General features: G+C 35.1%; 2 protein-coding genes across 12 annotated transcripts in view; one reads left to right on the top strand and one right to left on the bottom strand.

The window, feature by feature from the left end:
- Positions 1–5,965, top strand: part of KLHL32 (kelch like family member 32) — a 233,856-nt gene extending 227,891 nt beyond the window's left edge. For 6 of the 8 annotated variants that reach the window (XM_055087613.1, XM_055087616.1, XM_028494633.2 and 3 more), the window contains one exon: positions 4,341–5,671. In XM_055087613.1, coding sequence (XP_054943588.1) covers positions 4,341–4,502 — 162 coding nt within the window. In that variant the 3' untranslated portion in view covers positions 4,503–5,671. Of the gene's footprint in view, positions 1–4,340 lie in introns of all 8 variants that reach the window. The other 2 variants (XM_028494634.2, XM_055087614.1) reach the window with 2 other exon arrangements.
- A 178-nt stretch (positions 5,966–6,143) lies between these two features.
- The window catches only part of MMS22L (MMS22 like, DNA repair protein), a 151,335-nt gene continuing 140,544 nt past the window's right edge, over positions 6,144–16,934 (bottom strand). For 3 of the 4 annotated variants that reach the window (XM_024119318.3, XM_024119317.3, XM_024119320.3), the window contains 3 exons: positions 13,730–13,826; positions 12,163–12,330; positions 6,902–11,684 (listed from right to left, as the gene is read on the bottom strand). In XM_024119318.3, the coding sequence (XP_023975086.1) occupies positions 11,591–11,684; positions 12,163–12,330; positions 13,730–13,826 (359 nt within the window). In that variant the 3' untranslated portion in view covers positions 6,902–11,590. Of the gene's footprint in view, positions 6,313–6,901; positions 11,685–12,162; positions 12,331–13,729; positions 13,827–16,934 lie in introns of those variants that run through there. The other variant, XM_024119319.3, reaches the window with a different exon arrangement.

Genomic DNA, 16,934 nt, shown 5'->3' with positions numbered 1-16,934 from the left:
ACTCGAGACTATAAAACTCTTAGAGGAAAACCTAGGCAGAACACTCTTTTACATAAATCACTGCAATAGCTTTTTTGATCTGTCTCCTAGAGTAATGGAAATAAACACAAGCAAATGGAACCTAGTTAAACTCAAAAGCTTTTGCACAGCAAAGGAAACCATAAACAAAATGAAAAGACAACCCATAGAATGGGAGAAAATATTTGCAAATGATGTGGCCAAGAAGGGATTAATCTCCAAAATTTTCAAACAGCTCATGTGGCTCAATATCAAAAAACAAACAACCCAATCAAAAAATGGGCAGAAGACCTAAATAGACATTTCTCCAAAGAAGACATACAGATGGCCAAGAAGCATATGAAAAGATGCTTAACATCGTGAATTATTAGAGAAATGTAAGTCAAAACTACACTGAGATATCACCTTCCCCTAGTCAGAATGGCCATCATCAAAAAAATCTAGAAACAATAAATGCTGGAGAGAGTGTGGAGAAAAGGGAACCCTCCTACACCGTTGGTGGGAATGTAAATTGATACAGCCACTATGGAGAATAGTATGGAGGCTCCTTAAAAAACTAAAAATAGAGCTGCCATGTGACCCGGCAATCCCACTCCTGGGCATAAGTCTGGAGAAAAACATGGTTCGAAGGGATACACGCCCCCATTGTTCACTGCAGCACTGTTTACAATAGCCAAGACATGGAAGCAACCTAAATGTTCATTGACAGTTGAATGGATAAAGATGTGGTACATATATACAATGGAATATTACTCAGCCATTAAAAAGAATGAAATAATGCCATTTGCAGCAAAATGGATGGACCTGGAGACTATCATACTAAATGAAGTAAGTCAGACAGAGAAAGACAAGTATATGATATTGCTTATATGTGGAATCTAAAAAAAATGATACAAATGAACTTATTTACAAAACAAAAACAGACTCACAGACAGAGTACAAACTTATGGTCACCAGGGGCGAAGGGTGGGGGGAGGGACAGATTGGGAGTTTAGGACTGACATGTCCACACTGCTATATTTAAAATAGATAACCAACAAGGACCTACTGTACAGCACAGGGAACTTTGCTCAAGTCTGTAAGAACCTAAATGGGAAAAGAATTTGATAAATAAGAGATACATGTATATGTATAACTGAATCACTTTGCTATACACCTGAAATGAACACATTGTTAATCAACTATAACTCCAATATAAAATAAAAATTAAAAAAAACTATTTTAAGCTCCAAAGCATTGAATAAATTCTGAGATGTGATTTGTGAGGAAAACAAAACAAAACAAAACAAAATTACAGGTCAGAGTGGTGGAGAAAAATAGTATAGATGTTAAAAATATCAAAGTTTAAATTTTTCATAAGTCACAAATCTATAGTATTCTTGGATTCTAAGTGCACTGCTGGCTAAGATTAATGAAGGTCACACTTAAATAGTTCAGATTGGTCTGTTAACATCCAGAAGGACTAAAGTAATTTTCTTTGGTCTTGAAAATACCAGCCAATAACCTCTCATTAGACTGACCCTTCTGGATTCTAATCAAAGCTTATTTAACTGTCATTTGTAGGATTCAGCCACAAACCTGTCAAATGTTGAGGAAGCATACTGTTCTATTTTATTCTACTACTTGATTTAGCACAGACTATTTGATCTATTTTAAGGGCAACCCAAATAAGAGAAAGGCTGAGGTGCTCTTAATACTTGTTTAAAGATGGAGATTTGGACTTGTTAGTAATACTGACCCACGTAAAATATTAAAAAATAGATTCCTGAGGAAAGTCAGGTGCTCTTCTTTACTCAGTGGGTGTGTAAGCAAACGTCTGGCACAGAGGTTGACTCTAATCTGGATGCTGTGGATGACGAGCAGCAGGTAAAGGAGCAGCTGCCTAAGTGTGCAAGTGATTAGTCTGTGTTGCCAGATCACCTCCACTGCTCTTCATTTATGATTACTTCTTTTTGGCTGGAGGATATGCTGCCAAGCTGGCACCTCCTTCTCCCAAATGCCTTCTTTCTGCCAGTTTACAGGGGAGTGTTTTGGAGAAAAACTGCCAACGCTTCCTTTCCCGTCTTACAGATTAAATAAATTGCATCTGCTTAACATACACAGCCTCTGTTGGCCCAGGGAACCAGACAAGCTGTTTGGACAGTGACCTCAACTGATATTTTGTGTTCTAGAAATGTATTCAGTTGAGGAGGGGATATCACGAATGGCATGAAAACCTTGCTCTTTCTTGGGTTGCAACCTTGAGCCCAAGTACTGGCTCTACCACCACTTACTAGCTGTGTGATCCTGAGCAAGTCATCAAACATTCTTTGTATCTCAATTTTCTTCTCTGTAACATGAACAATAATCTTATTTGAGGTAAATATTGAAAGACCTCTACTTCCTTATTTAATGAAATACTAGTCAAAATCCCATTGTAATTTTCCTTTTTCTCACAGGGTGGGGGAATAATACTTGTCAAATTGATCTTGAAGTTTCTCCAGGAAAGGAAAAATACAAGAATAACCAAGAAATGCTTGAAAATGAATGGGGGAGACATTCCCTACCCAGTCAAAATAACTAAATGTGGTACTGTGGGAAGGTACATAAATCAATGAAAGAGAGAACAAAGAAAAATTTATATGTTGCATATACTAGAGCTATTTAAAATTAATAGTGACAGGGCATATTGTTCAGTAAATGGGATGGGACAGCTAAATGTCCATTTGGGAAAAAAAGCTACAAGGTTTGATATTTTATTCTAGGCTTTAGTGATTTCCTCCTTTATCAGCTTGGATCCCCAAATCTCAAGGGCTTCTTTCATTTAAAATAATGCATTATTACATTAAAGGCTTAAGAATTATCCACTTAGAGCGGGACTTCCCTGGTGGCTCAGTGGTTAAGAATCCGCCTGCCAATGCAGGGGACACAGGTTTGTTCCCACATGCTGTGGAGCAACTAAGCCCATGCGCCACAACTACTGAGCCTGCGCTCTAGAGCCCGTGAGCCACAACTGCTGAGCCCGCATGCCACAACTACTGAAGCCCACATGCCTCGAGCCCGTGCTCCGCAACAAGATAAGCCACCTCAATGAGAAGCCCGCGCACCGTAATGAAGAGTAGCCCCCGCTTGCCGTAACTAGAGGAAGCCTGCGTGCAGCAACGAAGACCCAACGCAGCCAAAAATAAATAAATAAATAAATAAATAAATTTTTAAAAAGAATTATCTACTTAGGTGACAGATGAAGGCATGAGCGTGGACAATATCATTGAAGAAGAGTACCAAGGGGTCTGTGGTTGGACTATTGGGGCATACCTACATTTAGGATGGGGGTGGAAGAAGTGGACCAAAGGTGGCCTGTGTCAATGACCAACTTATCTTTTTAAGGTCACAGAACAGAACCCAAGGGAGGAAAGGTTTTAAATAAAGGTAGCTCGGTCGGTGCTCTGTGGTGACCTAGATGGGTGGGATGCAGGGGGAGGGAGGTCCAAGAGGGAGGGGATATATGTATACATACAGCTGATTCACCTCGGTGTACAGCAGAAACACAACATTGTAAAGCAATTATACTCCAATAAAAAATTAATTAAAAAAAAAGAAGGTTGAGGAAGGTCATATGAAAATAGGTTAAGATGATTGAAGGCTGGAAGGAACATTATGGGTTAGACACGTAGGACATGACCAGCTTTCCTCAAGAAAGAATTTTCCTAGTAGTAAGATTAAACCAGAATCAGTGAGGTGACAGCAGGCACACACTAACAAAGGATTCTTTCCATATATGGAAAGAGGTGGAACTCCAGCTTAATGGGGAAATAACTGGGGAAGAATTTCCAGAAGCAACTGAACTGATTTTTTTGAACCTGCTACTAAGCTATAATACTCTATGTGCTAGACACTGAGCTGTATGTCACCAATTTCCAGAGCAAAGCTGCAAGGTCAATGTTGTTTTCACTTTACAGGTGAGGATTTGTAAGCCAGCATACAAACAACACGTACTAACTAGTTTGGGCTAGTTACTTAAGCAGTCTAAGGCAGTTTTATTAAAGGAGGATAATGCTACCTACACCTCAACACTGTTCTGAAGATTAAATTATTAAATTATATATCTATGTATGTACAAACGTAACATACATATCTATGTATGTACAAACACAAACAGAAATGTGTAGAATAGCACTTTGCAGGAACTTAATACATATTCCTGGTACCATACTTGAGAAAAATAGCAATGCGTAAGGTATAGTCATGGTGGCATAACTGAATTTAATTGCAGGCTTTCTTTTATGTGTATTTATTTTGAACAACCACCTTTAACGTACAGGTTTCTCCTCTTCTTTTGTTAGGTATTGGATGTGAGTAGAGAAGGCAAAGAAGAAGTATTCTATGGGCCTACACTTCCTTTTGCTTCCAATGGAATAGCAGCATGCTTCCTCCCAGCTCCTTATTTCACATGCCCTAACCTTCAAACTCTTCAAGTGCCTCATCACAGGATTGGCACCATCTGAAAAGCCAGTGCTCTCTTAACAACCATCATGAACACGAGGAAGAAAAAGGCCTGACTTTTGGATACTGGGCATGAAAATACTCAGTGCTCAATGCTTCCTTGTTTTGTTTTCTAGATCTTCTATTCAGATAAACATTAGCAAAAAATGGACAGTTTTCTAAAATACACATTATGGAAAACGCTTGTCATGCTTCTCAGTGTGTGTCAGCATACAGTACAATATGTATGACTTTTATGGTGGTGTAGCTTAGTGCTAACTTAATGGTCCATGGATCTTTTAAGCATTCTTTGTACACTTTGTCTAATCAGTGCTGTCCAGGACATTACCCTCTTAGTAAGGCAGTTTATTTCACAAGTACTGCCATCAGTGATCTTAAAAAAAAATTGTCAGCACTTAATCTCTTTACTACTTAAGCCTGGGATTGTAATTTTTCTTTTAAAAATTTAACATTATACAGCCCTGCTGTATAAGTAGAGACTCCTCATTATGACATCATAAATTTTTAAATACCATATTTTATTCAAGGTAATACAAATAATAGAAGTACACTGGAACAGCAGATGGAATACCCAGATTTTTCACCTTGGTTGCTCTGTTACCTTGGGCCAGGAGCTTAACTTTACATTGCTTCAGTTTTCTCACTTTTTAAGGAGGGCAATTATTGATTTCCATATTAATTCAGAAGAATGTTGTAAGGATTAGGCAAATGCTCTGAAGTACTTTGCCTAAGAAAAAAAAACGTCACTGAAATTACAAGGTATTTTACTGTTTTAGAACCTTGTAACTGAAAAAGATTATTTTTGAAGTTTAAAAATTACTAGATAGAACTTGGAACACAAGCTATGAGATAAATGATTCTGATAAGCATGTGAAAGAGACATGCTAATTATGAAAAAGGGAGTTTACTAAAGCCAAAGATTCCTAAACTTGTACAAACACTTGCCTCAAATAATAAGTCTCTCAAACATTTCATCTAAGCTCATTTAGTGAAAAATGACATTTTAAAGCTCAGAAAAAATTAGTTGTACTAATTTCGGTACCATAAAGTGCTCTGACATAAATTTGAACCTAGTATCAGTAGTTCTAATAAAAGTTTTTCCACTTTGTTAAAGGTTATGTCAATCTTGAGCGCTTGTGGGATTCTTCTCTACCACCAATACATATTTTATTACTACCATTTTTAATAATGCATGAGAATTTTTTTAGGCTAGGTTTTTGGATTTGCTTTGTCTATAACAAAAATAAAAATAGAACAACTCAATAATCGTATTTGAACATAAATTCAACAAGTATAACATGAGTTTTTCCCCTTTCCTTAATCTTGTTAGGATAAATCACCTTTATTAAAGGGAAGATTTTACTTTTTTTCCTTAATCATTCAGCAATCCTTGTCTTAATGGGAAATTGTCATTTTATTCATGTAACCACTTTTAGTAATCAGAAGTGAATAAAAAAATATTTTTTATCCTAAATATAGAATTCACTAACTTTATATAAGCTACCTAAAACATTAATTAAAAAAATATATATATATAAATAAATCTTTTGGCTATTTAGATTAAAGGTCGGGAGGGGAGACTAGGGGTAAGAAAAAAATGGTAAATTTTTAAAAGAACAGATTTTGTTTATACAAACAAAAAGCCTTAAGAGTATTTGTACAGTTCTGAAAAGTGAAAATTGATAATTGACATTTAGAAGGAAAACAGAGAGTCTCTTTAAAAGGTATAAACCATCTAAATTAAATTTTTTAGATGCCTTACCGTGTCAGGAAAATGGACTCCAGCGTTTCAGAAATCTTTTCAACAAGGACCTAAACAAGAATTATTTCAGATTTACTAAAATTTCTACTTGACACACAGATTTTCCATCTAGCAGTTGTACCTTATAAAACAATCTATTTTTAATCCCAGACTCTACCCAATTAATGAAAGGGAAGGTCTAAAAGTGAACTTGCTTGAATGATAAACGGAAAGGCAGCCTGAGAGTATTCTAATTTCTTTGTACACTTCTAACTATTCATTTAAAACAAACCAGTATATATTATCAAACCTCTCCTCAGTGAACTTTAATGTATTATTCAGTAATATTACAGAATTGAAGTCAGAATTTTTAAAAGTTTTACATACTTTTCAGAAACACTTATAGACAAAGAACAGCATCCAAAGTACAGCATCCCTCCCCTAAAAAGAAAAAACTCAGATTGCTTATAATTCGATCCTTCCCTCAAATTACTGATCTTAAGAGCTAATAAGAAAAATTCTAGAAAACAATGTTTGGTCATATAAACCAAAGCCCATTGAAACTATTCAAATATATGTTCTCCATTTAAGTGAACTATTCTACAGTAATTCATCTTCCATTTTTACTCTTCAAAGTTAAAGATCATATTGTATTTATATTTAAATTATTAATTTGAATTTCCAAAAGACTACGAAGCTTCCAACAGTTTAAACATCATTTCAAGATTTTACTTTTAAAAAGGAAAAGCAGTAGCACAGATATTAGCAGTGTTCTTACTCTAGGAGGAAAAGCCAGAAAAGACATGAATCTCTAAAATAAAATAATATATATGTATGTAAAATGCAATAAAATTCCTTAGATCTTTAAGAACAAAATGCCAATTGGTTATTTTTAGGGTGTTTTTCATACTTTTTCTGTTCTCAGTTTAACCACATGTATATTGTATATCCTTCAGCCATTACAATAGCTGAAAAATTAACTTTTCTTTGTTTTAGCAGAGTATAAAAGTAACAGGAATAATAAGATAAAAATTATTCCTCTAGATAACACGGTTCATTTTTATTTTGGTTTTCAAAGAGTCAATCTGTCATAAAGAGGCAGTTGAATAATCACAGGTGCAATGTAAGTTGAATATATACATTTTTTATTATATCTCATTACTATATACACAAATAACTTAAAGCATGCATATGCCCAGAATTTTTCTAAAAGCACAATCCACAAATGCAATGAACTGGATAACTATCAGCACACCAAAAACTTCAATAAGCAGAAGTTGGTAAGTTCATTTGGTACTGATTTTGGTAATCTTACGAAACATAGTTTATCACAGAATCAAAATATAAATCTCATATCTTATTAAATATGTGAAAGAATACACTATTTTGCTAGCTTCCCAAACCAACTGTTTTAAGCAAACAAAGCATGTTATTTATACTAGCATACTCTATACTTGACTGACAAGGCAATATTTTTAACCCTAGGAGGAGTAGGCAGGAGATCAGTTTTTGGAAAATGTAAGGTTTATGTAAAAAGTCTATCAGTCAAAAAGCAGTGGTTTAGAACAGAGAACACAGTTTTTGGTGAGGTTTCTATGATATCTATCTTTTATCTTTGAAACACAAGTGCTATGTTACTGTGTAGGATTAGGGAAGGTAGGTTTCCTAAGGCTTTTCCCAACTGCAAAGGCTCATCAAATTTTTATGATATATAATCCTAACCAAGGGGAAGTAAAAATAAAAATTGCCAGAGATTCTGTGAAAGTACATGGAAATGGGTTCATGTAATTAGTTAAGAACAAAGTAGTTTTAAAAATTTGTGATGAAGCATGGAAGAAGATAAAAATAACAATGCATAATGAAAACACACACATAGTCTAACAACTCACAAATAATATTTTACTTACCCCCCAAAATAGAAAAAGTCAAATATGCTTAGTAAGAAAAGAAAATATGCTAGGGATAAATAAAGATATAAAAAGTTTTAAACTTTGAAACTCTTCTACTACAAATGAACAAAATACTGAATGATTTTTGTGCAGAGACAATACTCCATGTTTTTTTCGTCCCCTATGGAAACCTAATTAAATGTTCAACTGAAATTTAAATCGTAACCAAATCTGTGTCTAATAAAGTCCTTTCATCACCCTGTTGTCTTTCAATCATCTCTTCTACACTCCATCTGATATTTTAAAGAAATTATTTGAGTGGCTTACATATCCAACATGTATATTTTAATTTTCTTCCTATTTAAGTGTCTTAAGGTTAGGTTTCTATAGAAATGATGGTATTCTAATTGGCAAACTGAGTGAGGCCCACAGTGTAGAATGAACATGTCATTCAGAGAAAGCAGCTAAGACAGTCTACTCTCCTGCTTGAGGTAAGTTTGGAAACAGAATGTATAGCGTCAGATGGCAGAAGTCTCCTGACTGAAGGGCTTGAATGTCAGCTTATTAACAATGGGAAGTAAATGGAGGTCCTTGAGCAGAAAACTAACAAGAAGAAAGAAGTATTTTAGGAACACTAATGTCAAAACTATGTGAAGAATAAATTTCAGGAGTCCAGAGATAAGAAGGAGATTATAGTACCCAACAGAAAAATGTTTGGATGCATGAAATGGCACAAAGAAAAAAATCACAAGAGCTTGTACGGTGATCAAATGAAAAGTGGGGATCAATGAATCCAAGAAATGTCACGGCTAAGTGACTTGGGAAAGTGGTGTATTCTCTGGGTAGAAAATGAAGGCATGAGCTAGACTGGAAACGAAGATGATAAGGGCAGCTTGACGTGTTGCCTTGAGATTTCAGGAGAATCCAACTAGACAGGTTTAGAGAAAAATTAGCACTACAGACAGAAAAAATTATAAGCTAGTTTTATCAGTTCACTACTACAAGAATGCTGAGACAGAGCAGGTGAAGGGCTAGATCTTACCAATAGGGACAAGAAGGAAGAACATGTATGTAGGAAGGAGCGATACTGCTGAGGAAGGGATGAGAAGATAAAGGAAAATGCAATGTCACAGAGGCCCCAAAGACCAAGAAAAATGAGAACACATTCCAGATTTGACCAAAAGAGACTGGCCTACCTTACAATGGTAGAAGCAGCAGCCTCAGAGATTACAGGGTTTTTAGGGGAAAAGGAACATTAACGAAGCAAGTATAAGGTACTCTTAAGTCTGGAAATGGAAAAAGACAAGACTATAGTAATAATTTACGGGTCAGTAAAGATTCTTAAGAAATGGAACAGTCATAAATTTTCTTTTTTTCTTCAATTAATAAAACAGCTTCTTTAAAACTTTACTGATACATAAATTAAAAAATACATATATATATACATACACGTGTATTGTTACAGACTTTTTCTTGTTACTGATATTTTTATGTATAAACTTTAGTTATTCTTAGTATCTACAGCTATACACCCTAATGCATGATTCAGTAGCAGATTTTCTTAACCCTTAAAAAGTTTCATAAGCTAAGGAGCAAGATTCTCCAAGATATCTTTATCAGTTTCCCTTGGGGGTGAAAAAATATATATATACACACACATATATACACATACACACACACACATAAATAACCTCTTTAAAGGCATCCCATTAGTTTAAATTTCAGTTGCTACAACTTGCAAAATAATGCATCATTTAATAAGTCACTATCATAATGAAAAGAAACTCAGTGCTATGAAGTCTTAGTAACCTTAAAGAGGCTTTTATTCATCCCATTTGTTGAATTAAAAACAGTTTATTTGGGGGGCAAATAAATCATTTATATGTCATGAAGTCCTTTAGACTTCACAGATTACAATTAGGAAAGGGCTATTAACTACAGTTTCCTGATTGCAGTGCATTTCATTTTAAAAGATACTTCTTGAGTCAGAAAAGGGTTGAAATGTTTTCCTGAAGGAACAGTAGAACCACGATAAACACTAGATGCTCAAGAAAAAAACAATAAATTATTTCAAACTTAGCAAACGTGACATGTAAGAAAACATTGAGAAGAAGTGGGATCTTCATCTAGGACATACCATTAGAGAAAGAGGAACAAAATTGAGAAGTGTTCTTCACCTTTGTGCATGAGATAGAGTGATCATGTCTGTACACCACCAAACAGAACACAGATCAACAAATACTTTCACATACATTTAAATTATATGATTATAAATCAATTATCCCACTGATAACTACCAGAACATTGTGAAATTTAAAAAAGGGTTATTATTCATTTTTCTCCACGAAGAAACTGAGGCTCAGAAAGGTTAAGAACTTACTCAAGGTCACAAAGCAGAGCTGGGTTTGAGACCCGGGTGGGTTCCCAACACTAAGATTGGAGCTCTTTTTACCAAATAATGCTCATTAGAAAAAGGAGTCAAGGACAAAAGCCCAAGTGGTAGAATGAATCTGAATGAAACAGTTAAAGGGTTGAGAGATGAGCTGCTACAGGAAACTAAACTGGCTCCCTTCAAACATGTAAGATGCTAGTTTATAGGAGGCTCTAATTGAACAGCAAGGAGATAAATCAGCTGACTTCTCAGACCTCTTCTGTTAATTCTGTAAACTTAAAAATTTCCAGAATATTATTTATTCTCTTTTCTTAAAGGCTCTTGTTTATCCTCCTCCTGATCTGTCTTTTAATGACAATTCCAAACGAAAGGATGAGTAGAGGAAAACATCTGGCAACCGTTGGAACCCAAGTATTGATATAAACACTGCTGGCCCAAGTTAAAAAAAAATACATATTACCTGCATAATCATTTAGCCAGATTCAGTCTCATTCCTCATAGAGTTAAGTATGCTTTGTAAGGATTTTATTAACTTGCCTCACGCATAGTATAAAAAAGGATAACAAATATACTGTTCTGCATAGTACAATATAAAAAAGGATAAAAAATACACTGTTCTATCCCCTGACCACCCCTCCAAAAAAAAAATCCAGCATAGGGCAGCCAGGTAATTTGAAATAGTAACATAATAAAATATAACTCATAAGAAAACAAAAACAAAACAGAAATAAATTACTCACAAGGCAGAAAGTCACATTACAGTAAAATGGCCATGGATCAACCAGTACAAACCTGCTTAGACATACACACATAACATTCCCAGTTAGGAAAAGTTTCCTTAGTTTCACTAAAACCTCTTCAAAATAGAATGCAGTTTTACCAAGTTCCAAAGCTCCTATAACATATTTAATTAACTTTTATTTCCTTATGTATATACTTTATACTTACAGGTATGAAAGGAAAAAATCCTAGAAGTATTTTTAACAGAACATTATACAATTAATTAAAAGTAGGAGTCAGAATGGTGCAAAGTGACTTTAGATAGTTATAATTAATATTGAGAATGAATCACAAAATAGATTCAATATTGTCATCTTCTAGTCTCTGTATCTCATCTTGTCCCACTTGTCCTAGGTGAGATAAAAGTTTGCTATAGGCTTCCCTATAAAGAAAAAAGAAAAGAAGACAGATATATATTTACTACCTTTTCCATTATTTTTCATTTACGTCTTTACAAACTGAGCCTGCCTGAATGTCTACTTGTCTATACACACCATACACGATGTGATTAAAGTACTTTGATTCTTTAACATACTACTTTTGGACATATGAATTATAGTATGAGTACTGACCCTTCTAAAACAATCTCTTTAGGAAATACAGACTTATACCCCCCCATGTTTCATTACTCTAAATAGTCCAGCATTACCTTCAGCTGGGTTGTAATCTATTAAAAAAAAAAAAAAAAAAAAGCCTTGATCTATTTCTGACCAAAACCCATATTATCTAGTTGAGTCACTAATCTTATTCACTGGAACACACTCCAAATTTTTATAAGTGGAAAATAGGCCATTTCTAGAAAATGAATCTAGATTTCATAATCATTGTCCGAAAGGATATAATCAAATTGTCAAACATACCTTTGTGCAATATTTCTGCCAAGGCCCCATTTCCGCTCTGAACTCTTCAGAGATTGAGTAAGGGTAGAAATCAAGTGGATAACAACCTGTTGGTCCAATGCTGCTACTGTTTCTAAAATGCTGTAAATCTGATAATCATATCTCATACCATAATCCTCGATAAATTTCCTGAAAGTAAAACAAGTTACTTATAATTACTTCTGGGGCAATTCCTTGGGCTGGTATCTGTATGGCAACAAGCTGTAACCTGAACACAAGAAGGATCATTTCATGTAAGATTACCTTAAGGATTTAGATGCCATATGAACACTATTTAACACTTGAAAATAAAGAACAGAAATGGCTTCAGTATGAGCTGTGAACAGAGTGGCGGCATTAGCAGAAAGGGAAAGGGAAGAGCTGGAATCCCAGGAGGAAGAATAAGGGGGAAAATCTAATCTCAGGGACTTTTTTGCTATAGTGTGCATGCTGAAATCTAGATGGTCAGGATGTAGAAGAGACTAAAACAGCCAAGAGTCCAGTTTCCTAGTTATTTTGTATATCTTTTAGTTATTGCTATCTCTAGATAAATCAAACAATATTTCTATGAAGAAAGCAAGTTATTTGAAATAATTTTTACATTCCTTAACCAATCAAGAGACTTTCGACCCATAGAAGGCCTTTTATTAATAAGAATTATATATTTTAATCCTAAAATTTCCACTCTCTCCCCCCAAGAAAATAAAAGTCACCTAGCTCAATAAATTGTACTTAACAAACATGCAATCTTTGTTCATATAAAATCCTTCCTCCTCTCTTAGGGTTTTACAGTTTTCATAAATCCAGTATTTATTTCAAATGATCACAATTTAAATAAACTGTAAACAACTGACAAGTGCCAACTATGTGATGAGAAAGAAAACTGAGGAATTAAAAATCTAACACAGAATGAAGGAAATGGACCCAAACTATTTATCTTGGTAGTGCTAGGGTAGAGATACAGGAAATAAAGGTGAACTGGTAGAAACTGTGAGAAAGAAATACTTAAAAGTACTACCCTAACAGAAAGCATAAGACTCTATAGGGTGCAAGGCAGGAAAATAAAAACAAAACAGAAAATGTTTCTCAAGTTGCAGTTATTCTTGTGAAGGAACAACAGATCTACAAAGTCTGTGCTTCACAATTACATACAATGGAGCTTTCTGGGTCCACAGCATCTAAAGTGAGTAGGAAAACCAGTGACAGGCACTTCCACAGTGGATCCTGAGTAGCATGTTTAGCAGTTCCAAAGCCTGTACACCTGTCATCATGACTCACGTTTTCCACTTTTTCCTCTTAAACATATGCAAGAATCTTCCTTACTAAATTCTCAGGTAATTTTAAGTCAGCTCATTTATCTTTCTCCTTGGTACTTTTATTTTTTAATAAAACAACACAACATAGCAAAACTACTGCCAAAAATACAATAATTGAAACTACAAACAAGTAGTAACACATTATGTTTTGGATAATTAGTTATTTAAAAAACATGTTGGCTGTCAAATGGCTGGCAATAGTCTTCTTGCCAGTTGGCATATTTTCCAGTTACCTAAACACAGAAGTCAGCTGGGCGGCAGGTTCTCCTCCTGACCCCACTTGGCAGGCTTTGACCATGTATTGCAGGTTCTCGGTGGCCAGCCTTTTAACTAGGAGGAAAATTTACAGCATTACACATTTTGTCTGGTTTGACCATCTGGATCCTCATTTTTATGAGCACTCTAGATTTAGAAAAACATGTTGTTTTCTTAAAGTATCTACATGCTTTTTTGTTATTTTTCAAAGCGAAATAGTTAGGAGCTTTTGTTTTGTTCTAAAGTCTCCCTATCTTCCATTTTAAGAAAATATAAAACACTTAACAGTCTATTTTTTACAACCCTGTAACTGAAAAAACACATGTGAAGATAAGGCTTTCTGTTAGAAAAGAGCCCATATTCAAAAACACTCCAGTAGCCTAACCTTGCAAACACTGTTACATACTGATTAAACATAACCTTTAATAATTCAGCTGATTTAGAGAGAAGCAGGTTGATTTTTTAAATTCATAAGCATATTCCTCCCAAAACATATATGTAGAAAATTAGAAACTAAGTTTACCTTCACTTAAAATTAGCAATATATATATATATATATATAAAATCAACTATTTGTGATGCTAATTTTGTTTTGAAAGAAAGAAAAGTTACAAAAAGAACATTTACATTCTTTCAGTATTTAACCCAATCCTTTACAACTGTGCACTTGTAAATAAAAACGGCAACACAAAAAAAATCAACAAAGAATGTAGAAAATTCACCATGTTCCAAGTGCTAACACATTGTTGTTATGCTGTTTTTGGAACATTAAATGTAAGTAGCTGGGGAAAAAATTACTTTCTCTAAGAACAAGGAAAATTTCAGAAACTGTAATCCACTATGGCAAGAGTACAAAACATGTGATGCACATGAAGTTAAATTAATTAAAATGAAGTAGCAGATAATGTTTTCCATAGCATGACGATAATGGATAAGGAAGATATAGCGTACTTGTCTTTATTGAGCAAATAAGTTCTCATATTAGATGCAATTCTAAAGCCAGTATAACTGTTTCTTTTTAAAGATGTTTTCTTGAAAAAAAAAAAACCAAAAACACAACCCACAAGTTCTTCTGTGGAAAAAGTACCAGAACATGAAATAGCCTTCACAAAGTATTAACAGTAAGCATTGTCTTTTAAACATAACAGCTGTATTGAGGTATAATTCACACATAAAAACCAACCTTTTTTTTTTTTTTTTTTTTTTTTGGCGGTACGCGGGCCTCTCACCGCTGCAGCCTCTCCCGTCGCGGAGCGCAGGCTCCGGACGCACAGGCTCAGCGGCCATGGCTCACGGGCCCAGACGCTCCGCGGAACGTGGGGTCCTCCTGGACCGGGGCATGAACCCGTGTCCCCTGCATCGGCAGGAGGACTCTCAACCACTGCGCCACCAGGGAAGCCCAAAACCAACCTTTTAAAGCGTACAACTCACTGGTTTTTAGTATATTCATAAGAACTGTGAAGTCATCACCACTATCTAATTTCAGAACATTTTCATCACCTCCCCCCAAAACCTTACACCTATTAGCAATCATTCCCCATTTTCTTCCTTCCCCAGTCCCCGGAGGCACTGATCTACTTTCTGTCTCTATGGATTGTCTATTCTGGGAATTTCATATAGATGGAATCATACAACATGTGGTCTTATGTGACTGCCTTCTTTTCACTCAGCATAATGTTTCTTTTCTTTTTTTTTCACTTACAAATTTTTATCTATTTATTTATTTTTGATTGTACAATGCAATGTTATCATCAACTATAGTTTCTAACCTATCCATTAGATTCTCAGACCTTATTCAACCTATAACTGGAAGTTCATACACTTTTTTCTTTTAACATTTTTATTGGAGTATAATTGCTTTACAAATGGTGTGTTCGTTTCTGCTTTATAACAAAATGAATCAGTTATACATATACTTATGTCCCCATATCTCTTCCCTCTTTTGTCTCCCTCCCTCCCACCCTTCTAGGTGGTCACAAAGCACCGAGCTGATCTCCCCGTGCTACGCGACTGCTTCCCACTAGATACCTATTTTACATTTGGTGGCGTATATATATCCATATACACTACCACTCTCTCACTTTGTCCCAGCTTACCTTTCCCCCTCCCCATGTCCTCAAGTCCATCCTGTAGTAGGTCTGCGTCTTTATTCCCGTCTAGCCCCTAGGTTCTTCATGACTTTTTTTTTTTTTGGATTTCAATATATGTGTTAGCATACGGTATTTGTTGCTCTCTTTCTGACTTACTTCACTCTGTATGACAGACTCTAGGTCCATCCATCTCACTACAAATAACTCAATTTTGTTTCTTTTTATGGCTGAGTAAGATTCCATTGTATATATGTGCAACATCTTCTTTATTCATTCCTCTGCTGATGGACACTTAGGTTGCTTCCATGTCCTGGCTATTGTAAAAAGAGCTGCAATGAACATTTTGGTACATGACTCTTTTTGAATTATGGTTTTCTCAGGGTATATGCCCAGTAGTGGGATTGCTGGGTCATATGGTAGTTCTATTTTTAGTTTTTTAAGGAACCTCCATACTGTTCTCCATAGTGGCTGTACCAATTTACATTCCCACCAACAGTGTATGAGGGTTCCCTTTTCTCCATACCCTCTCCAGCATTTATTGTTTCTAGATTTTTTGATGATGGCCATTCTGACCGGTGTGAGATGATATTGCATCGTAGTTTTGATTCGCATTTCACTAATGATTAAAGATATTGAGCATTCTTTCATGTGTTTGTTGGCAATCTGTATATCTTTTTTGGAGAAATGTCTGTTTAGGTCTTCTGCCCATTTTTGGATTGGGTTGTTTGTTTGTTTTTGATATTGAGCTGCATGAGCTGCTTGTAAATTCTGGAGATGAATCCTTTGTCAGTTGCTTCATTTGCAAATATTTTCTCCCATTCTCAGGGTTGTCTTTTGGTCTTGTTTATGGTTTTCTTTCCTGTGCAAAAGCTTTTAAGTTTCATTAGGTCCCATTTGTTTTTGTTTTTATTTCCATTTCTCTAGGAGGTGGGTCAAAAAGGATCTTGCTGCGATTTATGTCATAGAGTGTTCTGCCTATGTTTTCCTCTAAGAGTTTGATAGTGTCTGGCCTTACATTTAGTTTTTTAATCCATTTTCAGCTTATTTTTGTGTATGGTGTTAGGGAGTGTTCTAATTTCATACATTTACATGT

The sequence above is a fragment of the Physeter macrocephalus genome, chromosome 10, assembly GCF_002837175.3.
Source record: "Physeter macrocephalus isolate SW-GA chromosome 10, ASM283717v5, whole genome shotgun sequence".
NCBI classification, from domain to species: Eukaryota; Metazoa; Chordata; class Mammalia; order Artiodactyla; family Physeteridae; genus Physeter; species Physeter macrocephalus.
Note: the sequence above shows the minus strand (reverse complement) of the source record. Positions and strands in the feature narration are given on the sequence as shown.